The sequence below is a fragment of the Vulpes lagopus genome, chromosome 12 (genome assembly GCF_018345385.1).
Source record: "Vulpes lagopus strain Blue_001 chromosome 12, ASM1834538v1, whole genome shotgun sequence".
NCBI classification, from domain to species: Eukaryota; Metazoa; Chordata; class Mammalia; order Carnivora; family Canidae; genus Vulpes; species Vulpes lagopus.
In genome coordinates, this window is record NC_054835.1 from 17,658,479 (window position 1) to 17,685,568 (window position 27,090).

The window sequence follows — 27,090 nt, forward strand, 5'->3', positions numbered from 1 at the left end:
GAAATTTAAAAAAAAATAAAATAAAATAAAGTTGCTGTGAGTTAGTAATTAAAACACCAGACTTAAAAAAAAATAAATAATAAAAAATAAATAAAACACCAGACTTCATGCCTGACACAGGGTGGATATTCCAATAAATGATAATCCCAGCATCTTTAAGTTTATTTTGTTGTGCTCAGAACCAACACCTAACCACTTCCACCACCATGACACAACTCCCAAAGAGAACCTTTTGGTGCAATTATATCAAATTGCAAGTTTTCACAAATTAAAGCCTGTGAAATAATGGTAAAGTTGTTGTCATTATTATCAACAAAAAGCTATCTAGTAGACAGTTTATTTTATAGGTCTAAACCTCTAGTAATAGATCTGAGCTACAGAACCAGTGTAGAAGCTGTAGTAAGCAGTTTTCAGGATGGTTCCCATTGATTCTTGGCTTGGAGTATTTACATCCCTGTGTAGCCTCCTCCTACATTAAATATGGTTGACTTGTATAACTAATGGTGTGTTGCAGAAATTATGGTGTGGAGGGGTGCCTGGGTGGCTCAGTCAGTTGAGCATGCAACTCTTGATTTCGGCTCAGGTCATGGTCTTGAGGTCATGAGATTGAGCCCTATGTGGGGCTCTACGTTCAACAGTGAATCTGAGGATTTCTCTCCCTCACCACTCCCTACTCACATGCATACTTGCTTACATGTGTGCTCACTTTCTCTAAAAAAAAAATAATGAATGAATAAATCTTTAAAAATAAGTAATCTTTAAAAAAAAGAGAAAAATTATGGTGTGTAACTTCCACAGTTAAGTCATAAAACATTGCATTTGTTCTCTTCAGGATCATTTACTCTGAGGAAAGACAGCTGACATGTCGTAAGAGTACGCAGGGTGAACAGTGCAGAAGTTTACATGGCAGAGAACTGAAGTCTCCTATCAGCCATCTGAGGGAGCCTTTTTTTTTTAAGATTTTATTTATTTATTCATGAAACAGAGAGAGAGGCATAGACATAGACAGAGGGAGAAGCAGGCTTCCTGCAGAGATTCTGATGCAGGAGTCAATCCCAGGACCCCAGGATCATGACCTGAGCCAAAGACAAACGCTCAACCACTGAGCCACCGAGGTTCACGTAAGGGAGCCATTTTATTGTATTTTATTTTATTTTATTTTTTATTTTTTAAGATTTTATTTATTTATCCATGAGAGACACAAAGAGAGAGAGAGAGGCAGAGACACAGGCAGAGGGAGAAGCAGGCTCCATGCAGGGAGCCGGACTCTAGGCTCCCTGGGTCTCTAGGATCAGGCCCTGGGCTAAAGGCGGTGCTAAACTGCTGAGCCACCCGGGCTGCCCAAGGGTGCCTTTTTAGGAGCAGATCTGTCCGTCCTCATCAGGGCTTCAAAATGCCTGCTGCATCCTGATAATGAGACCCTGAGCCAGAACCACTCAGTTAAGGGGCTCATGAATTCCTTACCCACAGAAACTGTGAGAGAATGAATGTTCTTCATATATATATATTTTTTTTTTTTAATTTACTTATTCATGAGAGGCACAGAGAGAGAGACACAGGAAGAGGAAGGAGCAGGCTCCATGCAAGGAGCCCGAAATGGGACTCAATCCCAGGTCTCCAGGCTCACGCCCTGGGCAGAAGGTGGTACTAAACCACTGAGCCAGCCAGGCTGCCTGGGAATTAATGTTCTTTTTTGTTTTAAGCTTCTACTTTTTAATTTGTTATTCGGCAATAAATAACTAATCAGAAGTCATCTTTATATAGAACAAAGTGGCCATGAGGGTGGTGAAGAGACTGAACAAAAGAGAGTCACAAGAGAGGAGATTATAGCCAGAAATTGGGAATTTGGTTTCTGAAATCAAGTCCATTAAGATCTGATGCCTTCCAAAGGGACTCTGGGAGTTAGAAATCCGGAGTCCAGGTTAAGGTCTTGGAACATTAGGAGGATGAGAAATTTGGGGACAAAACTTGCATGTTCATCTATATGAACAATGGAATCTCCTAAGATTATAGTAGAAATCAAAGTGAAAGAGAAGATTGAGCTAGGTGAGAGGTATTAATATTAAGTAAAAGATAGTGACAAGGATGTCCAAAGATGACAGCAGCAAAGAATAGAAGATGGCCTGAACCTCATAAGAAGCTTTGCATTAGGGCGAAAGAGAAATCTGAAAACAGATTTGGGTTGGACATTTTGGCCAAGTGCTTAAAACAGCTTGCATTCCTTCTGCAGGTGTGTTTTAAATACCTGGGAAGGTATTTGGTGAATCATGTAAATGAAATGATGAACAGTTTTTCTGAATTAATATCTTTTTGTTTTGTCTTGTTTATTCCCACCAACTATTTTAAATTTGGTCTCAAGTAATATTGGTCATGTCTTGGTAACCAATACATCTGGCAATTTAAATACTGAGAAAGAACTGTTCAAGTCCTTTACTTTTTGGTCCAGACAGCTTTTAAGCTTTACCTTTTTGAAAGAAGTATTTAAGTCTAGAGTTTAAGGCCACGTGGCTGAACAGCTTTGTTACTCAGCTTGTAAAGGAAATGGGCTCCTCTCCCTTGAGCTGAGACAGTTTCTCCTTTCCTTGGGGGAAAACCTTCTTTAGAACAAGATTCTCGATCATTTCTGGCCTTTATTATTTTCAGGTATGTTCCCTCTAAACCCACTTTGTTGAGAGTTTTTATCATGAGCAGATGTTGAATTTTGTCCTGTGCTTGTTTCCCTACATCTATTGAGATGATTATGTGGTTTTTATCCGTCATTTTGTTAATGTGATATATCATGTTGATTGATTTGCAGATGTTGAACTATCCTGAAATAAGTCCCATTTGATCATGGTGAATGATCCTTTCAATATATTGTTGAATTTGGTTTGTCAGTATTTTGTTGAGGATTTTTGCATCCATGCTCGCCAGGGATATCAACCGTAGTTATCTTTTTTTTTTTTTTTTGTAGTGTCTTTGTTTGGTTTTAGTATCAGGATAATGCTGGCCTCATATAATAAATTTGGAAGTTTTCCTTCCTCTTTTGTGTTTTGAAAATTGAGAATAGGTATTAACTCTTTAAATGTTTGGTAGAATTCACCTGTGAAACCATTTGGTCCTGGACATTGTTTGACTTTTTTGATTGCCATTTCAATTTTGTTGCTAGTAAATGGTCTGTTCAGATTTTCTATTTCTCCCTGATTCAATTTTGGAAGATTGTATGTTTCTAGAAATGTATCCATTTTTTGTTTAGTTTATTGGCACATAATTTTTCATATTTGTCTCATAATCCTTTATATTTCTGTGCTGTGAATTACTTCTCCTCTTTCATTTCTGATTTTATGTATTGAATCCTTCCTCTTTTTCTTTTGCATCCACTTCTCAAGTTGGTTTTCTTGCCCTCCTTCCTAGGCCCCATGATTTTCCTAACTTTTTACTTTTGGCATCTAGTTTTTGATATTTTTTTAAAGCAAGTTTAATAGTCAACAAGCTTATTAAAGGAAAAAGGGGGAGAAAGCAACTTTAAGAAATACAATTAAAATATTTGCCTCATGGGAATATGTCTAAACTTTCCCCCACTCAAACCTGAACTTTGTCTTCAGGATACTGTGAAAAATAGAACAAATATCACACCAAGCTTTGCAGTAAAATCCTGTCTTTGTTCTCTTTAGATGAACTGACCAGATGTGTTTTTAACTGCTGGTTGCTTCAAATTATTAGACCTGTAGTATGTCCTGTTGTGAGAGTGCTCGCTTCGGCAGCACATATACTAAAAATGTCCCGTTGTGAGAACATCTAACTCAGGATAAAGGGTTAAAGTGTTGCCCTGGGTGTCAGATGACGGGGCTTAGTCTAGGTTCTACCTAACCATCTGCATGACTTGCGACAAGTCATTAAATTCTTTGAACTTCAGTTAATATATCAGATCCTCTGTTGCAAGCTCAGAAATGAATTTTAACAATCTTAACCAGAATATTTGTTAGAAGGAAGTCAGAGCTCACGTATGGACAGGAGGCTTAGAGAACAGGCAGGAGCCAGGGGCATTCAAGGAAGGCCAGGAAGTAGGAGCAAACTGGTCTATACCTTGTCTTTCTCCCCACAGTGAATGTTACCATCCCCCACTGTCTCTACTCCTTTGGGTCACCTGTCTTAAGACTCAGGGAGAATATCCAACCGGCCAGGCCCAAACTACATGCCAGGTTCCTGGAAAGCCCCTTGAAGTTCAGAATGGGAAGCCATCAAGACTAGGCACATTTGGGGGATTCCCCAAATGGAGACCAGAGATCTGTTTCTGGACAGCCAAAAACAACAAATGTCAATTCAGATGTACACCAGTCTGTAGAAATTGGAAGGTTGAGTGGTAAAATTATTGATCCTACATTCTGTTTCTGTCTGAACATTTCTAAGATGCACGTTTGAGACAAAATGGAATCATTGCAAGATCTTACCAAGTGAATGAATATCCAGAATGAACAAAACAAAAGGAATTTTCTGGGTTTGTTTTTTTCTCCCATTTATGATTTATAGGGAAAAGGCCAGGAGGATAGACCTGAAAGTGTTTGTCCCTCAGCCTTAAACAAATAGACCTTTGCTTTTCTTCTTAGACTGTAGAAAAGTAGGAAAGGGGAAAAACAAACAGCTGCATCTGAGAGCATTTGTGCTGGGCATTGTGCAAGATACTTTGAGTGGAAGATTAGCTGTAACTAAAATGGTCTGATGGTTGTAGTTAATGAATAAGAACTTAGAGTCCTAAGTCCTTCTCTTCTTTGCCAGCAATTGGTCTACTAATGTACCCCCAACTTTTGCTTGTCTGTCAATGAGGAGAGAAATAATCCTGTTGCCTGCATTCATAGACATGTGTCTGGAGTTCATACCTTGAGGAAGAGGGTTCCAGGTATTGATTCCTGTTCTAATACTGTCATTTGAATATATGACCTTGTATGGTGGGGATGGGATTGGGGAATATTTAATTACAGGGAAGAGTACATATGATATTTGGATGTAGATTTTCTCACATTATAGTCTAGTCCCTAAGTTCTTTTAGGCTTACAGATCAAACTTCTCACTACTTGGAAATATGCTTTTGATTTTTGCAGCAATGTTTCAACATCAAAGCACAATGACTTTTTCCTTCCTGTTTTTTTTACTTAGCCAAACTTTTTAGTAGGTAGTGGTATTGATAGTTCTGTAGTCTTTTGGCCTCTGGTCTGATATTTGAAGCTTTTTATTATGAAATTTCCTTTCTATTTGATATGGTCACGCTAAATGGGGACATGAATTCCTCTCCACTTAAGGAATTGACAGAAGCTCTCCTAGTGCCCTGAATCTGAAAATTAAACAACTAAATGAGCAGAGAACATATATCAAGAAAAGGAGAATGTTAGAGTAGAATATATTTGAAACGTTCTCCTAGATGAATATTCCTCAAGACAAAAATAAAAGTTTATGTTATGTGTATTTTAATTTTATATGATTTTATATAAATGGCAACCATCTTACTTTGTGCAATATATAGGTAAAATATAATTTACCTATAAACTTTGGCTTAGACAGAAATACCAAACATTACAAACACAAACATGAAAATCTACTTCAATTTAATATATTTACTTGTAAATACAAAGGGAAGCACATTTAATATATATGTGTTGAAATAGAAGTATTGCATCCATTTTCTGAAACCCAGTTTCCCATAGTAAATGATCCATTTCTTCATGTATATTTTTTGTAAAACAGGAGACTATCCAATTGATAGTCCACAATTTGGCCAGGTGTGTTGTTGCTTTATTTTGCTTCCTTGGTCTTTCTGCTGGTCACGGATGATCACCCAGGCCACATTCTTCAAAAATTATTCCACCTGCAGAACAGTTAAGTATTTTCTTCCATTAGTTGACCCTTTCCTCTACACTGTGCCTGAGAACAAACTGCCGGTTAACAAATCTCATGCTTTAGGAAGTGATTTTGATTGGGAGAGATTAGCACAGAGTGCTTCCCCAAATCTATTTAAAACAGATCTTTCCTCCATTTTCAAGACTGAAATGCTACTGTCATTCCCATCAGAAGTTACAGTTCTTTTCTCTACTGTCCAGCCCATCTGGATTCATCTCTCAGCCAGATGTTCTTGATTCCCCTCAGTGTATAGTCTTTCTGTTTGTAGCATTGATAAGGGAAACAAAGCATGAGAAGAATTGAGATCTGGATTTATTTCGGTCCTTTTCTTTCACTCCTGTACTCTTAAATTCTATTCTGTTGAAAGTTCTGTGGGAAAATATTGCATTTCATCTTACATAAAGTATAGCATAAAACAAGAACAGCATAATAGTGATTCAGAGCATGAACTTTCAAGTTAAATCTTGGTTTGAATTCTTGCTCTGAGGATTACTAGCTGTGTGATCTTGGACAAATAACTAAGAATCTGTTGAGACCGTCAGTCTGACTATGTATAAATTGGGGGTAAAAAGAAATAGTGCCTACTTCATAGGATTATTGTGAAGATTAAATGAAGTGCTTAGCTTAGTGCCCAGCATACACTAGGCATTCAGTCAAATTAGTTATTACTAGCTATTCACATGTCTGATTAGGAATGATTTTTCTCTTTTGTTGAGCAAGTAATCTTTATGGCAAGAGAGGAATAGACAATCTTCAGTTGTATTCTTTCTTAATTTTTTAAATTTAAATTCAATTTGCCCACATATTGTATAACACCCAGTGCTCATCCTTCAATAGTATTCAGATAAAGATGTCACTCTGTTAGAAAGATGATCCTGTGTCATTTTCTTAAGGAGCTAAGTAATCTCCATCTTTAGACAGAGAAAGTGGTATCCTCTTTATCTTGCATTTTCCTTAATATAGAGGTTCTAAAGTCCTTTTGGTTTTGTGTTTAATTTAGACATCTGTAATCACCCATGGATGGCTCCATAAAATTTAATGGTGAAATCCTGTTTCTGTTCCAGAATTGGTCAACTCAGAAAATGTGTAGAAGTTTTTACTTGCTCTCTAAATTTTTAAATAGAAACCACCTCTATGTTGATTGAATCTTCAGGAAGCTTTTTCAGAAAGACCAATACTTACATAAATGAATCTTTTGATGTTCTAGCAAAATATACTAAGCTTTTACCTTACAGTGAAGTACATGTGAATTACATATAATTAAATTTACATATAATTTTATTCATCTGCAAATAAAGCAGTTAATTTTCAAGTTGAATTTGAACCACCTAACCCTATTGTTGTGAATTTTGTTTTTTCACTTCCACACCATTATACTGCTGTCCCATCTGTGATAGCATTTATAGAGCTTTTTGACTTTTGCTCAGTGATGATAAAGGGTTTTTGTAATCAGTCACACTTTTATTTCTGGTCCCCTGTAACCAACAGTATATGCCACTTTCGTGATAACTGGAGAGTCATAATCTGTAGAATAGAATAAAGAGGATTGACTGTATCATACAGAGTGTGTCTGCCATGACTCTCTGGGAGCCTGTATCGCACCTTAGTACAGCAGTCTCCTGACCCAGCTGTATTTGTTGCGCATTTTATTCTCTCAGAAAAGTTCACTGAGGTTTGTGTAAGTGATTCAAATAGAAAAGATTCTTTTCTCTTATGTTAGTTTGACTCCTGGTCTGTCTTTTACAATCAGGAATTTTTTAGGTAGCTTTGAAATAAGCAAGGGTCCCTGGCCCTCCCCGTGTGAAAGCACTTGCATACATTTTAAAGAACACACTTGGATTTGCTTTAAAGTATGAGCAAGAATAAATGTATCAAACCAGGAAGTTCATTCTTAAACTAGTGTTTGCCAAAGAGAAACTGCCTCTGTCTCAGAAAAGGAATGACTGAAGTATGCTTGGTTGTTTTTAAGCTCTCTACAAATACACTTCTTTTGTGGATGTTGAGACCACTTTGCTTACCAGAAACCAAAGTGCCCACAGCTGTAACTTTGTCTGGTGATAGGTAGAATATTGGCCTGTATTTTTTAAGTATTTTCGTTTGGTAAAGCAGACAATTGCTGTGTTGGCAGAAGTGTGAATTTCATTTCCTGTCTGTGGTGTACCCCACTCATCCTGTCACTCAAGACATTTTGTTTTAGGTTGTTCCTGTAATGTGAGTAAGACAGAGTGACCCACAGCAGGGTGACATGTGCATACCACGAACGTAACAAGAGACAAGACTTGTGAAACAGACCACAAGAGCGCAATGCTTTATTTAAAGATGAAAACAAAACAAAATAAAGGCAGCCCCTCCCAGCCGGCATGCAGATTTTTAAAGTGGCATCTGGATTTTTACCTTTGTTTTTAGAAGCATGTTCTAATCTATTTGGAAAGTGAGCTCAAAAGTTTATCAGCTTCATGCCATTTAATTTGAAGATAAAATTGAGTCAATGACTAACAACATTATAGAGGTGTTTTCATTTTATTTGCCAATTAACTTAACATCAAACATTTGTATTTATAATCCATTAACCTGCCACTTATATTGAGTTCTGTAACAATTATTTCTCTACATGTGAAATTACAGAATTTCTGTTTTCTTGTCCTAAATTACAATTCCTGCTGCAGTGACAGGACACATCAACTCAGTGGTTGAGTGTCTGTCTTCAGCTCAGGTCGTGATCCCGGGGTCCTGGGATTGGGTCCACTTTGGGCTCCCCAGGGGGAACCTGCTTCTCCCTCTGCCTGTGTCTCTGCCTCTCTATCGATGTCTTTCATGAATAAATAAATAAAATCTTAAAAAAAATAAAACCCGGGGTGAATTAATTCATAAATAGCCATTGAGCACCTAATATGTAGTTGGCACTTATTTCCAATGTTGAAGATACATACTGAGCAAAATAAAATCCTTGCTCTTCACTGAGCTTATATTCTATCATAAAGAGATAACCACAATCAAGTATACAAAGTAAATAAATGTAATTTTAGTAAGTAATCTATATCCTGAAGGAAACAGAATAGAACAGCAGGGTAGAGTATGATTGGGATGAGGGAGAGGTGATGATGCTGGGTCTGTGACTTAAATAGTGATGGCCAGGAGAAAAGCGTCCCAAGTAGAAAATAAAAAGTACAACAGCCCTGAGAAGGAGCCTGGAATATAGAAGACACAAAAGAGACCAGTGTAACTACAGCAAACAAAAGGGAAGCTAGCACAAAATCAGAGAAATAATATATTATTGGATGTTACAGGGCCATGAAGTCTAAACTAAAGACTTCAACTTTTACTTGTAAATACAAAGGGAAGCACATTTAATATATATGTGTATTTTATATATATAAAATCCCCTTGGTTGCTCTTTGGTAAGTGGATAACAGTGATGCAGAAGTAGTTGCAGACAGACCAGTTAAAAGACTTTTTGCTGATAGAATGTCTGGGATTAGTTTCACTTTAGGGACAAGTTGAAGAGAGTAAGAATGTAGAAGAAACAAAGATTGGCCTTGAATTAAAGCTGAAATGTGTGAGAACATGGGGATTTATTATATTATCCTGTTTCTGTTTGTTTGTAATTTTCTATAATAAAAAGCTAAAAAAAACAACAACAACAACAACAACAACACCCATGTCAGCAGTCTAAGTGAAAATTAGATTACTACTGTCCTGAACAGTACTCTAAGTCCCGTTGTACCTTTTGTTTTCTACTTGGGACACTAAGAATTAAATTTATGATGGAGCTTTGGGAATTTTAAAAGCAACTAAAATGTTCTCCGATGTGTCTGCCAGCTTCATTTCTAGAGACACTTCTAAAGCAAAACCGAGAACTTTATACCTTGGTTGCATTTGAATTCAAAAATCCCTCTGCATAAGGGCATCACTCTAAAAAACTGTATTCTTATTGACTCCTCACACAGCTTTGTTTTATTGATAAGGAAATTTAAGTCCCCTAAAATTCATTCAGGTAAGAAGCAGCAGAGCCAGGATTCAAACCCAGGCAGTCTGGCTCCAGAGCCTTTACCGTCTTGTTTCCAGAGCCTTTCATTCTTAACTGCTACCATTTAATATATAGAGAATATTGTAAGTTTTGTTTCAGAAAAATTGTCTGGAGTAGATAGGACTATGTAAATAAAAGGATCTCTTTTGATTTTATTTTTACTTCATCCCATGAAATTGGGACTTTGGAAGATGGGCAAGAGAATAACCCCAAAATGGATCTCCATCTCATTCTGATTTTTTCATCCTTAAATAATCCATTTCCTTTTGACTTTTTTCCTTATAGCATCAGTGAGAGCTTTCTAACTGTCAAAGGTGCTGCGCTTTTTCTACCACGGGGAAATGGCTCATCCACACCAAGAATTAGCCACAGACGCAACAAGCATGCAGGTAAAGTTCCACATACGCCACTCCTTTCTTTGTTTCTTTGCCTTTTGTTTCATTCAAAACAGCTGACAACTTCAGTCCCATTTCTCCAACAGTCCTGTAGAACTGAAAGAAAACACTGTACTGCGCAGTAATCACTTTTCTCCCACTATTTTTCTGGCACTTAGCAAAACTTGTTTTATGTATGTGTGAGTGTATCAATAAATTTGTGTTAGAAACATATTATGAATATATGTAAGTATATATATATCTCAATTTGTGTTGGAAAAATAATAAGGTACAGAAATACTCTAATTCTTATGTGACTTTTCAATTAAGGTTTCCCAGTAGCAAATACCCAGTTTGCTTATTGGCAGTACTTTTCACTGACAAACCTTAGCTTCCACATACCCAACTCACATAAGAAGCTTTACAATAGGGATAGGGCTTCTTAACTTTTACCTGAACCTCCAAGAAGCCAGCTGGATCTTTGGGCCAATAGCACTTGGTGTAGGGACTTAGGGCCACTATCTGCCCAGAAATGGCTCTCGTCTACAAGTTCTCCATCTTAAAAATCCTGTCCTCCAGTCATTTTTACTGATAGAACAGAAGGAATCTTAATTTTTAAAAAGCCTCAGCTGCTTAGCTCAATTATAACATGTATCTTAAGTCACTCTTCATTGTTTATACCAAACACTTTGTCTCCTTTTTTTTTTAGACAGTTTTAGTAAAATGCCATTCATATGCCATGTAATTTACTAGTTTACTCATTTAAAGTATACATTCAGTGGTGGGTTTTTTTAGTATAGAAAAAATCATCACTATAATTTTAGAACATTTTATCACCCCTAGAAGAAACCCAGTTACCCATTAGCAGTCATTCCCTATATCCTCCTCCCTCCCTGCCAGTCCTACTAAACAACCACTAACCTACTTTCTCGGTATATAGATTTACTCATTCTGAGTGTTCCATAGAAGTTCCATATATAAGAATTATATAACTGGCCTTTTGAGACAGGCTCTTTTCATTTAGCATACTGTTTTCAGGAGTCATATACATTATAGTATGTGTCAGTACTCCATTCCTTTTTATGACCAAACAATGTTCTAGTGTGTAGATATACCACATTTTATTTTTCCATTCACCAGTTAATAGACTTTTGAGTTGTTTCCAATTTTTGACTGTTAATGAATAATGCTGCTATGAATCTTTATAAGTTCTTGTGTAGACATATGTTTTCATTTCTCTTGGCTTTACACCTGTGAGCCCATACTGGTTCTTACACGTGAGACTACGATTGTGTCTCTGGGTTTGAAATGTGGTAGAACAGACCTGGCCAAACATAATGATTCTCCTTTTTAATTTTGAAAGTTGAAAGATTCTGCAGTAATGGAATCAGTGAGAAGCCAGCATTGAAATGGAGGTGGGGATGGGGGGCAAGAAAACTATTCTTTAAGAGAAGGAAACATCAGGGGAAAAGGAGAAGCTTTCAGACTTGCTGACCTTTTAAACAAATACCTGTTCGCTAATCTACTTCTCTTTCTTCTTGCCCCTCACCGCTTCTTGCACATATTAGTATTTCCTCTCACAGTTACAGTTGAAGTTACCTGGAGGAAGATTTTGTATGTAGATTTCAAGACAAATGTAAGAACAGGTTCCAGTGGCATCTATGATCAAGTGGCTATGTCAGTCACTTTAGACTCTTAAAAAATCTGGACCTGGGTGGGCATGAAATGAAGTTTTTTGTTCTCGGATTGTCATCATTTATAACAGTACGTTATCTAATTATCTCCTACTAGCCAAAGCTTTCTAGTATAGAATAGGAAGTATAAGGAAATCTATAATACTTTAATAAAAAAAAATTTTTCAATTTAGTTTTGTGGAATGTATAGAAACAAATGTGTATTCAAATAATGGTTGGCCATGTTATAATACCTAACATTAGGTTCAATGGAATATATATTTCTTGGGATCCACAATATTTAATGAATACTCTTACTTTAATATCAGCCACTAATAACGGAAATCATTTTAAACCATTGACATTATTCTAAGGGGAAGCTAAAAATCTTCTTAAGTGCAACTGAAGATTTACAGAAATTAGAATGGCAAAATAGTTAGCCTTTTGTAAAGCTAGAGGTAATTCTAACCCCATTCATCACACACCCCATTTTCAGGATTCCCTCCTTAACACTTTTAGTGGGCCTGAAAGCACAGCCCTGCAGATCTCACCATTGCTTTCATCAACATCCACAATAGTTCGGAACTGAGATTGGTTTCAAGTGCACCTCCCATTGGACAAACATAAAGCAAATTTTAATATAGTATAGGCTAAAAGTGAATGTATAGAAATACAGTCTACCTCTGTCTTTCCACTTAAAAAAGAAGTTAATAATTAATAAAGACATTTAATTTCTGTGTCTAATTGTAGTCCTACATTGACCCAGAAATTTCTTTTATATAGGTTATTAAGATAGAAGGAATCCTCTCTGTTGACATTACAATGGAGAATAATTATTTTTTGTTTCATAAATTTCACCAGGTGATCTCCAACAGCATCTCCAAGCAATGTTCATATTACTCCGACCAGAAGATAACATCAGGCTGGTAAGTTAGTGTTATCATTATAACTCTTACTCAAAAGACTGTCAAGATGGCAGACGTTAAGCAGTCATTTTTAATGTCCCAACAGAGTGCTGGAAACTATGTGGAACAAAAAAGAGTAACATGCCAGCTCCATCAAAGAGCTTAGAATAATAATTAAAAAAAAAAAAAGAAAAAAAAAAAAAAAAAAAGAGAGAGAGAGAAAGCTTAGAATATAATTGGGGATATGAGCTAATGTGAAATGACGTGAAATAAATTGATTATTCAAGGCTGTTGATAAGCACCAGCTTGTGAGTTATTGACCATAACAACAACTAAAGTTCAAAAGAAAGAATACTTTGAGACTTGCCCTAGTTAGAAGGGTTTTATGTGTACAGCTGACCTTGAGCTGGATCTTAAAAGATGATGAATTTCGATTGGCAGAGAGAAAGAAGACAGTCCTTCTAGATGAGGGCATGACTGAGGCAAAAGACATGTAAGGGACAAGGAGAGAGTAAAAGGGCCAGGGATTTGTACTGGTCTTAGAGTGAGGAGACCTGGACTCAGGTCTTAGACAAGTTACTTAGCTTGTCTCAGCCTGCTTCTTCTCATCTCCTTTCTACATCTCATAGTCAAGAGGATCAAATGGATATGAAAGCATATTGAGAAGTATAAAATGCTGCCCAAATCTGGGGATTATTGTTACCATAAGGAAGATTAGATACCAGAAAACTAAGGCAGGCAGATAGGGATTTAATGCTTCAAACTAGAGGTCTCAAACTGACAGATCTGTTTTCTTTGGACCTCATTGGTGGTGTTTTTCACTCTGAGCCAGAATTTCAAAATTTTAAAATGGAATTTTACATAAAAAACCATAATTGGAGCTTGACTTCAAAATATAAAATTCTGGCAACACTGGGACCTTATTCTCACATGACAAAACTTGCTAGACCTGGAGGGGCGGACATGGGTATGGCCTGGGCTCTTAACTTACCATAATTCCCCTATATCCTATTGTCTCCTAGACTGTAAAGCCAAGTGTCACCAATTGTCATCATTTCTTCACTGTTTGTTTTCTTTTAGAATATTTAATTAAAATAGGAAAAAAAAATTAAAAAAATAAATAAATAAAATAGGAAAACAAAAATGAGATGATATGTTTCTTTATGAAAAGTAAAGAGCATTTCTACCCATTTAATATTCATATGGCCTACTTCACTCATTTATATTCCCTATCTGACCCTCTAGATAAATACTTGAAGATAATACCTCTGCCTCTTCAGTAAGCAGTAGTGTGAAACATTACAAGGTTTTGAGCAAAGAATTACATGGAATAGCTACAGTATTTAAGAGAGTGGCACCTGGCTTGCTCAGTCAGTAGAGTATCCAACTCTTGGTCTCTGCTTGTGAGTTTGAGCCCCACGTTGGTTGTAGAGATTACTAAGAGAGAGAGATTCTTCAGAGGTAATACAGAATAGTAGGGAGGAGGAAGCCATCTTAAGTCATGGAGGTCTACTAGGTAGTTATTGCACCACTAATCTAAGCCTGTGGTGATGGGCCCTTCTAGGTTGGGGTGGTAATTTGGAAATTGGGTTTCTGTCAGCATGTTAAATTCAAATGGTTGATCTCTGCTTTTTCAATGGGAAGAAAGAAAATGAGTAGAATACAAGAATGACTGTAAAAAAATTGATGATCAGGTCTCTGAATTCAGTGGTAATTAACTGATTTTTCACTCACTTAATCATTCTGTGTTCAAATTCTGTCATTTTTTTTCTCTCAAATGCTGCCTGTATCACCTTCTTAAAATGGCAACAAATTTTTGTTGAGAGAGAAATTTCCCTTGAAATTTAAAGAATATGAAATAAGAAATTTAAAGAATATGAAATAAGAAATCCTTACACAGGGTCACCTGGGTGGCTCAGTGGTTGAGCATCTGCCTTCAGCTCAGGGCAGGATCCTGGGTCTAGGGATCAAGTCCCACATTGGGCTCCCTGCAAGGAGCCTGCTTCTCCCTCTGCCTATGTTTCTGCCTCTCTCTCTGTATGTGTGTCTCTCGTGAATAAGTGAATAAAAAAAAAAAAAAGAAAACCTTACACAATTATTTTTTATCCTAATCTGAAAAATCAGAGCATACATTTATGTAAATCTTGTCTATATTTTTATATACTTCTATCTTAAACACTTCTTTATAAGTGAACAAAGTGGGGTACAGTTCTTATCGGATTAATATTCTAAAGCAGTGATACTCAAACCTCAGAGTATATCAGAATCACCTGCAGAGCTTTGTTGAACTGCCATTTGCTGGACTCCACACACAGCATTTGATCTGGGGAGAGGAAGGCAGTAAAAATTTGCATTTTTAACAAGTCTTCCAGTGATGTTGATGCTGCTTCTCCAGGAGTCACATTTTGAGAACACCTCCTCTAAAATCCATAATGGTCACTTGCACATACTTGATGTCTATTAGATACATGTTTATAGTTTCCAAAACTTTTGTGGTTTGGTAGAGTTTGAGATCTGTCATCACTTTATCTTTTTCTCCTTTATAACCTTCTGGAGTTTAGCTTGCACTTCTAAATGTTAAAATAATTTTAACCACAGGAGAGCATTAAGGAAGCAGTTAGGAAGGCACAGTTGGTGGGACACCTGGGTGGGTCAGTGGTCGAGTGTCTGCCTTTGGTCCAGGACGTGATCCTGGAATCCTGGGATCAAGTCCCACATTGGGCTTCCTGCACGCAGCCTGCTTCTCCCTCTGCCTGTGTCTCTGCCTCTCTCTCTGTGTCTTTCATGAATAAATAAATAAAATCTTAAAAAAAAAAAAAAAAGACAGAGTTGGCAATTAGCTTTTTTCTTGCCTTGCTAAACTATGCAGCTTCAGCTGCTTTACATTTATAAGATATAAATTCAGAAAATGTAACTGATGCTTCTGAATTAATGGCAAGCCATTTTACAGTTGTTTTGAATTGTTACAAACACAGAGTCATTATGTTTCAGATTATTGAGTGAGTCATCTTCAAGAAAATGAGTGAATACATTGTATGACTTTGGACAAATTAGCACTTTTCTAACTGAAAGGAGCATTTGTATAGTCAAAGCAAGGCCTTTTGTTTTGAGTTAAATTTGGAATGCTAAAATTCTCATTCTGGGGCTTGTGCATAAGGTTAAAAGTTTGATAGTCAACTGAAAGCCCTGCCTTTATTTTTTTAACAACCCAACAACAGATAGTGGCACCAAATCCCACATTTAGCGTTGAAAATCACACTAAATCATTTTTTCCTCCAGGAAAGCTCTGCATTCCAAATACAGTATCAAGCAGTAACTTCAGTACTTAGAAAACCATAGCTGGCGAAATGAAGACTGGTTTTTAGTACTCTTGCACATTATCAAAGACCCATTTAATAAAAAAATAGACTGGGAAATGAAAAACTTACCTAACATTTGAAGTAATTTTTTTTTTATTTTTTAAAGATTTTATTTATTTATTTATTTATGAGAGATACAGAGAGGCAGAGACACAGGCAGAGGGAAAAGCAGGCTCCATGCAGGGAGTCTGATGTGGGACTTGAACCCGGTACTCCAGGATGACACCCTGTGCTGAAGGCAGCTGCTCAACCACTGAGCCACCCAGGCATCCCAGTTTTCTTTCTTTCTTTCCTTTCTTTCTTTTCTTTCTTTCTTTCTTTCTTTCTTTTTCTTCCTTCCCATTTGAAGTAATTTTAACTAATGTTCTTAACCAGAGCTAAGGTGCTGATAAGGTACAAGGAGGTGTTTTTTTTGAGTAATTTGCAGTAGAGTTTTAAAAAATAAGGACTTTGGGGGTTTTGTTTTTTATAGTACATTGATATTTTCCCCAAATGAAAATGGGTTTATTTTTTCTAAACATAAAATTTTCAAAACTCATACAATATAGGAAGGTATAAAGAAGAAAGTAAAAATCACTGTATATCCTACACTCTGAGAAAACCATTCATAGCAACTTGGATAAGCATCCTTCTGGTCTTTCGTGTGTGTGTGTGTGAGAGAGAGAGAGAGAGAGAGAGTGAGAATTGTCAGAGTATATCAGATTCTCTGACCTTTGCTCTTACTAAAGTGGATCAATAATGAAAATAGCCAAATCTGAGTATCAGAAGACATACTAGTCTCCCTGATTGATCTCTGTAGTTCTGAGAAGCCAAAGTACAAAGTAATTTAAAACAGTAAGACTTGGGGTTCCTGATTGACTTGGTTAAGCCCCCAACTTTTGATTTTGGCTCAGGTCATGATCTCAAGGTTGTAGGATTGAGCCCTGCATCAGGCTCCACACTCAGCATGGAGTCTGCTTGTCTTTTTTCCTCTGCTCCTTTCCACTCATTATGCTTACATGCACGCGTGCTCTCTCTCTCTCTCTCTCTCTCTCTCTCACATATACATACATACATAAAATCTTTAAAACAATAAGACTTATGTCTGAGGGTGAAGGGGGGTGTTTGTGTGTGTTTAAAAGGTGACATTGTAGGGACACCTGGGTGGCTTTGTTGGTTAAGCATCTGCCTTCTGCTCAGGTCATGATCCCAGGGTCCTGGGATTGAGCCTGGCATCTGGCTCCTTGCTCAGCAGGAGCCTGCTTCTCCCTCTCCCTCTGCCTGCCACTCCACTTGCTTATGCTCTCTCTCTCTCTGTCAAATAAATAAATAAAACCTTAAAAAAAAAAAAAAGGTGACAGTAGATAACAAGACTTGATCATGGATGAATGAGATTGGGGGAAATGTGTGTGTATATGAAAGGCTAATCAGTTTTGAGCAATGGACAAAAAGGTTTTACTACTGATCTTTATAACTATGAAGGTTTCGACAATTGATTTGAGCTCAGAATTGAACAGAGAAAACAGTATGCGTCAGAGCACTTTTTTTTTTTTTAACAAAAATGAGATAAAAATATAAATGCTGACTTATAACCTGCTTGCTTCACACTTTATTTTGGATATCTTTCCATGTCAACAAATCTGTTTTGTTTTTTTTAAACAAATCTGTTTTTAATGGCTACACAGAATATAATACATTTTTTTTAACTTAAGAATTTCATGGTGATAGGCTAAAAAAAAAATGAGTCCTAAGACTCCCTCAAGCTCTGTTTCTTTTGAAAACAGTGTTCTTTAGCTTATTAGTGTCACATCTGAAGTCTATTTTAATTTTAGATAATGACTTTGCTTTGTTCTTTTGGCTAGAATTTAATATTTACATACTTTTGAAACCTTTCTCTCTGATGAATTGGGTGAGCTGCCTGTCTAGACATTGGGACTTTATAATGTGGCTTCCTTGAGGATAAACATTGCATGCAGTGGCATGATGTAAGACTCTTGGTAAAAAAAATTAAAGGCAAAGGTGCAGTGTAAGCTTAAGGAATAGTATTTCTTGATGTTACTGAGGACGGAAGTTATTTTATCAGGTTACTGTTTGTGAACTGCTTGTAATCAAATTACAAAATTAGTCACTGAGAGAAGTTTTAACATCATTCTTTGATAGATGAGCTTTGCAAACACGTTGACATCTTATCAGAAATAAAGCAGAGGCAGATGACTTCTCAGACCTACCTCAATCCTCAGATTGCTGAATTAAGTTCACCTGACACTTGTAATAGGTTTCCAAATTTAAGCAATAATTGGACTTTCTTGGAATAATTTCATATTTGCTGTTGTTGCCAATATTTATTTAAAATTCAAAATATTACTTTGGACAATTAGAATAAACTTCAGTGATATCTTTTTTAGTGAGAACTGGAGTTAATCAAATGCACCTGAGTTGTCTTATTTCAGTTGTCAATTCCATGTAAATTTTGGAGGAATTTAAGGAAACACTGGACTTGCTGCCAATTCTAATGTTAGGGTATTATGTACAAACTGCCATTTTTAATTACATGTCTCTGATTAACTTGATGAATTAGGTTATTAGATTTTGTCAATCTTCTTCCTAACAGGAATATGAAATAAACCTCCAAACCAGTTGGGTATTAGGTTTTTCTTTATGCTGTGGCTCTTAAAATTTTAATTTCTTAACCTTGAATCTTGAAGCCTAAAAGGGAATTTGAAAGCTCAGATCCATCCTCAGCATTGCAATTTTTTCTATAAGAAATTTCATCTCGGGATCCCTGGGTGGCGTAGCGGTTTGGTGCCTGCCTTTGGCCCAGGGGGCGATCCTGGAGACCTGGGATCGAATCCCACGTCGGGCTTCCGGTGCATGGAGCCTGCTTCTCCCTCTGCCTATGTCTCTGCCTCTCTCTCTCTCTCTCTCTCTCTCTCTCTCTCTCTCTCTCTGACTATCATAAATAAATAAAAATTTAAAAAAAAGAAAAAAAAAAGAAATTTCATCTCAACCTTCTTTAGGATATAGGTGTTGAATTAACGTCATGGCTTTTGACCCCCTGATTAAAGCTCTACTTTCTTTAAAAAAGTAGAGCTTTACTCCTTTTAGTAAGAATTAATTGGGTGCCTAGCTGGCTCAGTTGGTAGAGCATGCAACTCTTCATCTCAGGGTTGTAAATTCAAGCCCTACATTGGATGTAAAGATTACTTAAAAATAAAATCTTTAGAAAAAAAGAACAATTACATTGTTACTCTCTAGAGGTCTGTGATCAAAGGCCTCAAAATGCCTTTCTTCCGGGTAAGAAGCTTGGAATTGAAAAAATCTGAGTTGCACCTATTACTCAATTCTAAATCAATGTAAAATGACTAGGGTCTTCCCCATTAGGTTTGGGACCTGATGTTATGATTATATTAATTAGCACGGGAAGGCCTAACATTTGAAATGCTCTTGATATTATGAGTAAATAAACACACCTCATTTTTAAAAAAGAAATAACTAATATTTGCCCTGAATATCCAAAATAAACAAACAAACAAACAAACGCTTGCTTACCTGCTAATTTAGCCTGATAACATACGATGGGTGATATTTGTGGAGGTTTCTTTTTTCTTTTTATCAGTTTCCACTTAGCCAGTCAGTTGCCACTGGTTGGTGTAGAAGCTGTGGATAAATTATCAGGAGCACAGTTCAGTTGTTCCCATTCCATTTGTGTTTGATCCTTGCCAGAAATTCTTAGAGCCTTGACAGAGGATAAAAGAGCCTCTAACATATTCAGGAAACTGAACTAAAGTTAGCTCAGAGCTTGCTGAGGCAAGCCCAAGTTTAGATATATAATAATATCTGAGATCTGTTTATAAAAGATTCTAGTTTACCTACAACTGGGTTTCTGAATAGTTTAATATTTTATGATGTGTTCCTAGAATCAGAGAGTCTGTGCTGCCTTTCAGGCCTCCTTATGTGTATTTACTAGTATCCATAGCTGTATGTGTATTATGCTTGTTTAACCCAGCCCACTAGGGTTAGACCTTCATCTATTTAAATATTAGTTCTTAGCTTCTCACAAATGAATTTGGTTTCTTTGTTACTTCATGGGACATAAAGTTAGCAATACAGCTCTCTACCTTGTGTACTTAGAATCAGAATGGTAGGCATTACGTTCTTGTTGCATCAGCACCTATTAGAAACAAGCTTTAATGTGGCAAATTCTGCCTTTGGTGCTTCCCTACTTTTTTCTAGGAGTATCAGAACAGAAACGAAGAAATAGCCACTGGAGTCTCACCTCTGCCTTGCTAAATGGCTCACTTAAGCCATGTGACTGGGTCTCTTTTTTTCTTTGCCTGGCTACTTTTTTTTTTTTTTTTTTTTTTCTGGCTTCTTTTGAATTAGTGACAGAATTGAGGGAAAGGAGAAGCACTGAAAGAATCCTGAATAGAAATTTCTGCCCCATTTCTGAGAGATGTCTTAAGCCAGTTGATAAGATTGAAACTCTGTGTCTCTTCTGAAATAAGGAGTGGGGGGTATTTTATACAGAGTAAATTGCCTCTAGTACACAAGTTTCCTGGCTATTTGTTAACACATTAAAAGAAGAGTGACCCAGAATGTATGCTCTGTGAAGGCAAGGACCATCTGGTTGCCTTCAGCGGGGAGTCTGCTTTTCCCTCTCCCTCAGCCCCTTCACCCCCCTCATACTCTCTGTCATTCTAAAATAAAATAAAATAAAATAAAATAAATAAAATAAAATAAAATAAATAAAATAAAATAAAAATAAAATATTTTATAGATATAATTGACATTCAAAAAGTTGTACATATTTAATATATACAGCTGGATGAGTTTGGAGATAAGTATACATCCATGAAACCATCATCACAATCTATGCCATAAACATGTCCATCATTTCCCAAAGTTGCCTCCAATTCTATTAATAATAGTTACTATTATAAGGACACTTAATATAAGATCTCTCTAAACAAAATTTTTAATAGATGTTTTTGGGGAGCACTTTTAGGAAAATTGAGCAGAAGGTACAGAGATTTCCCATATATCCTCTAGCCCCACACATGCATAGTCTCCCTCATTATCATTATTCCCCCCACCAGAGTTGTACATTTATTAACAATTGATGGACCTACATTGACACATCATTATTACTCAAAGTCCATAGTTTACATTAGGGTTCAGTCTTGGTGTTGTACATTCTGTGAGTTTTGACGACTGTATAATGACATGGACCTATCACTTTGGGTATTATACAGAGTAGTTTCACTGCTCTGAAAACTGTTCCCCTACACACCATGGCAACTACTGATTTTTTTACTGACTTCATAGTTTTGCCTTTTCAGAATGTCATATAGTTGGAATCATACAATATATAGCCTCTTGGGGTGCTTGGGTGGCTCAGTTGGTTAAGTGTCTGCCTTCGGCTCAGGTCATGATCTCAGGGTCCCTGCTCAGCAGGGAGTTGTTTCTCCCTCCCTCTCCCTCTCTCCCCACTTGTGCTCCCGCTCTCTCTCATTCTCTCTCAAATTTAAAAAAAATATATTCTTAATTTGTAGCCTCTTTTTTTTTTAAGATTTTATTTATTCATTCATGAGAATAAAGAGAGAGAGAGAGACAGAGACACAGGCAGAGAGAAAAGTAGGCTCCATGCAGGGAACCCAATATGGGACTCGATCCCTGGACTCCAGGATCATGCTCTGGGCTGAAAGCAGGCACTCAACCACTGAGCTACCAGGGCTTCCCTGTAGCCTCTTTAGATTGGCTCCTGTCACATAGTAATATAAGTAAGTAATATAAACAGTAAATATAAGTAATAATTTAAGATTCTTCATGTCTTTTCATGGCTTTTTAGCTCATTTCTTTTTAGTGCTGAATAATGTTCCATTGTCTGGATGTATTTAATTTATCCATTCACCTATTGAAGGACATCTTGGTTGCTACCCATTGTTGGAATATAATAACCTTAAAATGGCACCATGTTATTTTACTCCAGGTACTTAAGAAAAAGGTATAACTACAGTGTCATTGTAACACTAACAGTAAATCCTTAATATCATTAAGACACTGTCCATATTCAAATGTTCAGAAGGCCCTTTTAAAATACTATAAACCAACAATAAATAAAAATTTTTTGACAAAAAGTAATATAAGCCTCTGAAAAAGCAATTTCTTTATCACTGAAACTAAAGAAGGAAATCTTGTAGTGTATAATCTGTAAGATTTCAATAGAGTGTACTCCTCTTATATTAATAGCTTGCTTTGTATTATAATTGTTTGTAGGACTTGTATCTATGAGTCCAATGCTCACATTCATATACCTCCATTCATTCCCTCTTCAGTCTTTAGAACATGCCCTGGTAGTTCTTATTATAAATTACGCTAGTAGCCAGTATTTATTGAGCTTTTACTATATGCCAAGCACTGTGCTTTATGTTCACTATTTCATATGATTCTTATAATCCAATAGGATAGGTATTATTTTATCTCCCTTCAATTAATTTAGTAACTTACTGAAGGTTTCATAGTTAATACATGAGCTGGAATTTGAATTTAAGTCTTCCTGAGCATGCTTTAAGATGCTGAGTAAAAAAGGTTGAATGATCTAAAACTGACCTTCTAAATTTCCTAATATATCTGTTGTCTGTTAACTTCCAGGCTGTAAGACTAGAGAGTACTTACCAGAATAGAACACGCTATATGGTAGTGGTTTCAACTAATGGTAGACAAGACACTGAAGAAAGCATCGTCCTAGGAATGGATTTCTCTTCTAATGACAGGTATGGTACCACAAAAGGAAGGATGAGAAAACTCCTTTTTAAATAAAAATTCCAGTTGCCTTTTGGGTTACTACAAAAACATCTTATGCCATTCTACTCTTAAAGTTCAATGCCTAAAACTACGGAGTACAAAAGTATCTTAGCCATACAGTCTTGAGAGATGAAAATGATTAGCGAATCTCTTTGGTTATGTTCCTAATTTATCACTCTTCTTACCTTCCTCTCATCCTTAGGTGGTAATGAATATAAAGCAAATGATTTAAACTTATTATCTCCAGGAATAAAAAGCTGCATTTTCTTTGTCATTAACTTTATTTTAGAATCACTTTGCTGATTCTAGAGCATGTACCCTTTGTGATAGTGTACCAATAGGTCTTGGGTTCAAAGAGGCCCCTACCTTAATCTCTTATATTTATTCATGGCCTTACACCTTGCTTTTACTAAATGCTTTTGCTTCCTTTTTCCTTCTGAGTTAAAAGGACAGAGTTGATTCTTTAAACTCAGAACAGAACCTTTTATAATCATGCACCTTTGGCTTTAGCAGTACTTTGCATCCTGTAATTAAAGGTATCATACCGCACTCGGAACCTGGCTCTTTTGTGCCCCCTAAAGTTTATTGCTTTCCTTTTTTATTTTCCTACTTCTGGAGAAACCTTAGGAAGACTGTGGAATGTGGCTAAGCAGATCTTTGCTCTCTAGATAATAAGCCTCAGGAAATCCTGCCAGATGTCTCAAAGCATTGACTTCCTGGTTTAGAACTAGAATGGAACTGTGGAGTAGCTAGCAGCATGACCCAGGCCTGGGAGAATTTAGCCACAAAAGAAGAGGCTGGGAGTGATTCTAATTGTTCTGCTGTTGGGAAGAAAAGAATCACATTGTCATTAGAAGATTTTCTAAACAAGTGTTTACCTAAGCTTGTATAGTCAACCTGAAAATTATTTGTGGTTTCACAAGGATCACAAGGCCAGAGTTGTTACCTCGTATAACTCTTACAGCCTTTAATTTTATGCTCTGAAATTGCACAGGCTTGTAAACCACACTTAGGTTTTCTCTGCATAGATTTAACCTCTGATGTTAGCTAAGCAACAGACCTTTTGGTAAGCACTTCTCCTTTAAGAGCACCTACCTTGCTACATTCATTAGTATTTTAAGACCTCTGATTTGGATTTTTCTCTCTCCATCTGTGCTATCAGTACAATAGTTGCTAACCACATGGTGGCTATTTAAAGAAGTTAAACAAAATTTAAATTTCAGTTCCTCAATCACAGCTAGCCACATTTCAAGTACTCTAGTGATATGTGACTAGTGGCTACCGTATTGGACAGTATATACATAGAACACTTACATCATTGCAGAAAGTTCAGGTGGACAGTGCTACTCTGTATCTTATTTCCTTTGGTTTTTTCTGACTCCTCCTTTGGAAACACAATAAAACAAGAACTGGGACTGCATGGAAACTTCACTTCAGCCTTGCCCTAGAAATATAAGGCAACAACTTCACATTCTCCTGATCCAGTGTCTTAAGAAATCAGATGTGTGGGCAGCCCGGGTGGCTCAGCGGTTTGGCGCCTGCCTTTGGCCCAGGGTGCGATCCGGGAGTCCTGGGATCGAGTCCTGCATCGGGCTCCCAGCATGGAGCCTGCTTCTCCCTCTGCCTGTGTCTCTGCCTCTCTCTCTCTCTCTCTCTGTAATAAATAAATAAATAAATAAATAAATAAATTTTTAAAAATATATTTATGATAAAGTAGGTTTTGTTACCTGCATTTTAAGATGAAGTAATTAAAGGACGCCTGGGTGGCTCAGTGGTTGAGCATCTGCCTTTGGCTTTGGCTCCGGTAGTGATCCTGGGGTCCTGGGATTGAGTTCTACTTCAGGCTCTCTGTAGGGAGCCTGCTTCTCCCTCAGCTGGTGTCTCTGTGTCTCTCATGAATAAATACATACAATCTTTAAAAAAAAAAAAAAAAAGATGAAATTAAGATGGAGAGACAGTGAATAGCTTGTCAAAAGGGACTGAAATACTGAAGATCAAATCCAGATATTTTGACAAGATGTAACTGCCCAGTAAGTGGTAGTTATTATTACGTTTGGTGCTGTTATATACACTTTTCAATGTGTTACCTAATGTAATCTTCAAAAACAGCCCAATCAAGAAGGTATATATTTATTCAGTTTTATAGATGAGGAAACTGGAGCACAAAGCAATTAAATAATTTGCCTAAAATTATGCAGTAGTGCTAGAACTCAGGGTCCAGAGCCCATCTGATTTTGGAGCCTGTGCTCTTAATCACACTTTGCTGTTCTGCCTCCCGTGTGTAAGGTTCCTTCTACTGTACCATACTGCTTTTCTAGCTACACTGGCAGGAAGAGGGTGTCAGAGCCTTTGGGAGACTGGATAGAAGAGGGAAATGGTTTACAGTAGCCTTAAGAAGAGAAAGTGGCAGAGATCGGGGATAGATTACAGTTGTCCAGAGGAATGGTGTGTTAGAGACACAATTGGGAGTCCCTGGCATCCTATTCCAACCTGTTCCATTAGCTTAAAGCTAGTTTCCTCCCTGGGTTAATGCGTGATTTAAATAGGATTTTAATTTACTGTATTGGGGATACCCTTTTGTTGCTTGCAGACAATTCTATTCACTCTGCATTTCAGCAGTGCTAGGCTAGTTCAGTGCACTGCCACCAAGTACTGTTTTACTTAAGTTGTATTGAGTGTATTTTGTCTAACTTGATCACAAACCATTAACAATTACTTTTTAAAGTATTTTAATTCCCTTTCCCTTTTAGAGTATTGAATGTGTTCTAATGTTCAATAACTACATAAACCTCAGGATTAAATTTGGACAAATTATGTATTCAGAGGTCTTCAGCAACCAGAAATAGTTCTTAGCATTAGAAATAATTTTTAGGGATCCCTGGGTGGCGCAGTGGTTTAGCGCCTGCCTTTGGCCCAGGGCGCGATCCTGGAGACCCGGGATCGAATCCCACGTCGGGCTCCCGGTGCATGGGGCCTGCTTCTCCCTCTGCCTGTGTCTCTGCCTCTCTCTCTCTCACTGTGTGCCTATCATAAATAGATAAAAATTAAAAAAAAAAAAAAAAAAAAGAAATAATTTTTAGAATTGAATTGAAGTCTGTGACCTTGAGGTGAAGCCTACCAATCACAAGTTAGCAGCAATCACCTGGATTTTTTAGACAGTGTCCATTTTTGAAATAGCAATACAAGGAGCTCAGTCAGTAAGTTTTCTTTGTTAAATACATAAGGACTTGACTACTTGTTTGATACAGCTCCAGAGCACATGCATTACATTGAAAGTAATATGACAGAAATTCCTCCACTCTAACATGACAGAATTTAGAGTTTAGGGGTTTTATCCTTTGTGTTGAAAGAGTAAAGAACTGCTTCCTAGAGTAACAGGAATTAACCTATACACTATTTCTTGTCTTGTCTTGCAGTAGTACTTGTACCATGGGCTTAGTCCTGCCCCTCTGGAGTGATACCCTAATTCATTTGGATGGTGATGGGTAAGAGCTTTCCCTTTTTATTCACCTATAGAAAGCCAAGGGGTGAGGTTCCATCTTCATGCCCATTCATTAAGCTGATTGGGAGGCCCAGTGTGCCCAAGTGAACTGTCATGTCAGCAACTCAGTGAGTCCTTTTAAACTCCTGTTTTGGGGATCCCTGGGTGGCTCAGCGGTTTAGCGCCTGCCTTTGGCCCAGGGCGCGATCCTGGAGTCCCGGGATCAAGTCCCACATCAGGCTCCAGGCATGGAGCCTGCTTCTCCCTCCTCCTGTGTCTCTGCCTCTCTCTCTCTCTCTCTCTCTCTCTCTCTCTCTCTCTCTTTGTGTGTGTGTGTGTGTTTATCATGAATAAATAAATAAATAAATCTTAAAAAAAAAAAAAAAAAACTCCTGTTTTGTAAAGTGGAGTAAAAATACAACTTGCCAGGGCCTCTTACTTCTGTTCTTCTAGACTGACTACAGTAAGAATCCAAACAAAGAAAAACTAGTTTGTTGGCTCACTCTTCAATCTGAACATGTGGGACTGTTGCAATGCTCTCCCAGAGGATGATATGTTCTGTTTCAAATAACCTCTTGCTGCCTCTGCCAGCTGTCAGCCTACAGTATAACCCCATT

At 37.1% G+C, this 27,090-nt stretch overlaps 1 protein-coding gene, 1 long non-coding RNA gene and 2 other non-coding genes across 7 annotated transcripts in view; 3 read left to right on the forward strand and 1 right to left on the reverse strand.

Moving 5' to 3' along the window:
* The window catches only part of SSH2 (slingshot protein phosphatase 2), a 237,270-nt gene that overhangs the window by 162,968 nt on the left and 47,212 nt on the right, over positions 1–27,090 (forward strand). For all 3 annotated transcript variants that reach the window (XM_041725969.1, XM_041725972.1, XM_041725971.1), the window contains 4 exons: positions 10,184–10,287; positions 12,807–12,871; positions 22,840–22,961; positions 26,409–26,477. In XM_041725969.1, coding sequence (XP_041581903.1) covers positions 10,184–10,287; positions 12,807–12,871; positions 22,840–22,961; positions 26,409–26,477 — 360 coding nt within the window. The remainder of the gene's footprint in view (positions 1–10,183; positions 10,288–12,806; positions 12,872–22,839; positions 22,962–26,408; positions 26,478–27,090) is intronic.
* LOC121473515 lies at positions 4,944–20,618 on the reverse strand. 2 transcript variants are annotated; one of them, XR_005983160.1, is made up of 4 exons: positions 20,307–20,618; positions 19,738–19,845; positions 10,304–10,389; positions 4,944–5,839 (listed from the first exon to the last, which is right to left on the reverse strand). It is a non-coding gene; the product is annotated as an uncharacterized LOC121473515 (long non-coding RNA). The 2 variants fall into 2 exon arrangements; XR_005983159.1 differs by having other exon boundaries at positions 19,738–20,618.
* Positions 16,940–17,016, forward strand: LOC121474360. The gene has a single exon (XR_005983370.1). It is a non-coding gene; the product is annotated as a small nucleolar RNA U2-19 (small nucleolar RNA).
* Positions 17,624–17,694, forward strand: LOC121474359. The gene has a single exon (XR_005983369.1). It is a non-coding gene; the product is annotated as a small nucleolar RNA U2-30 (small nucleolar RNA).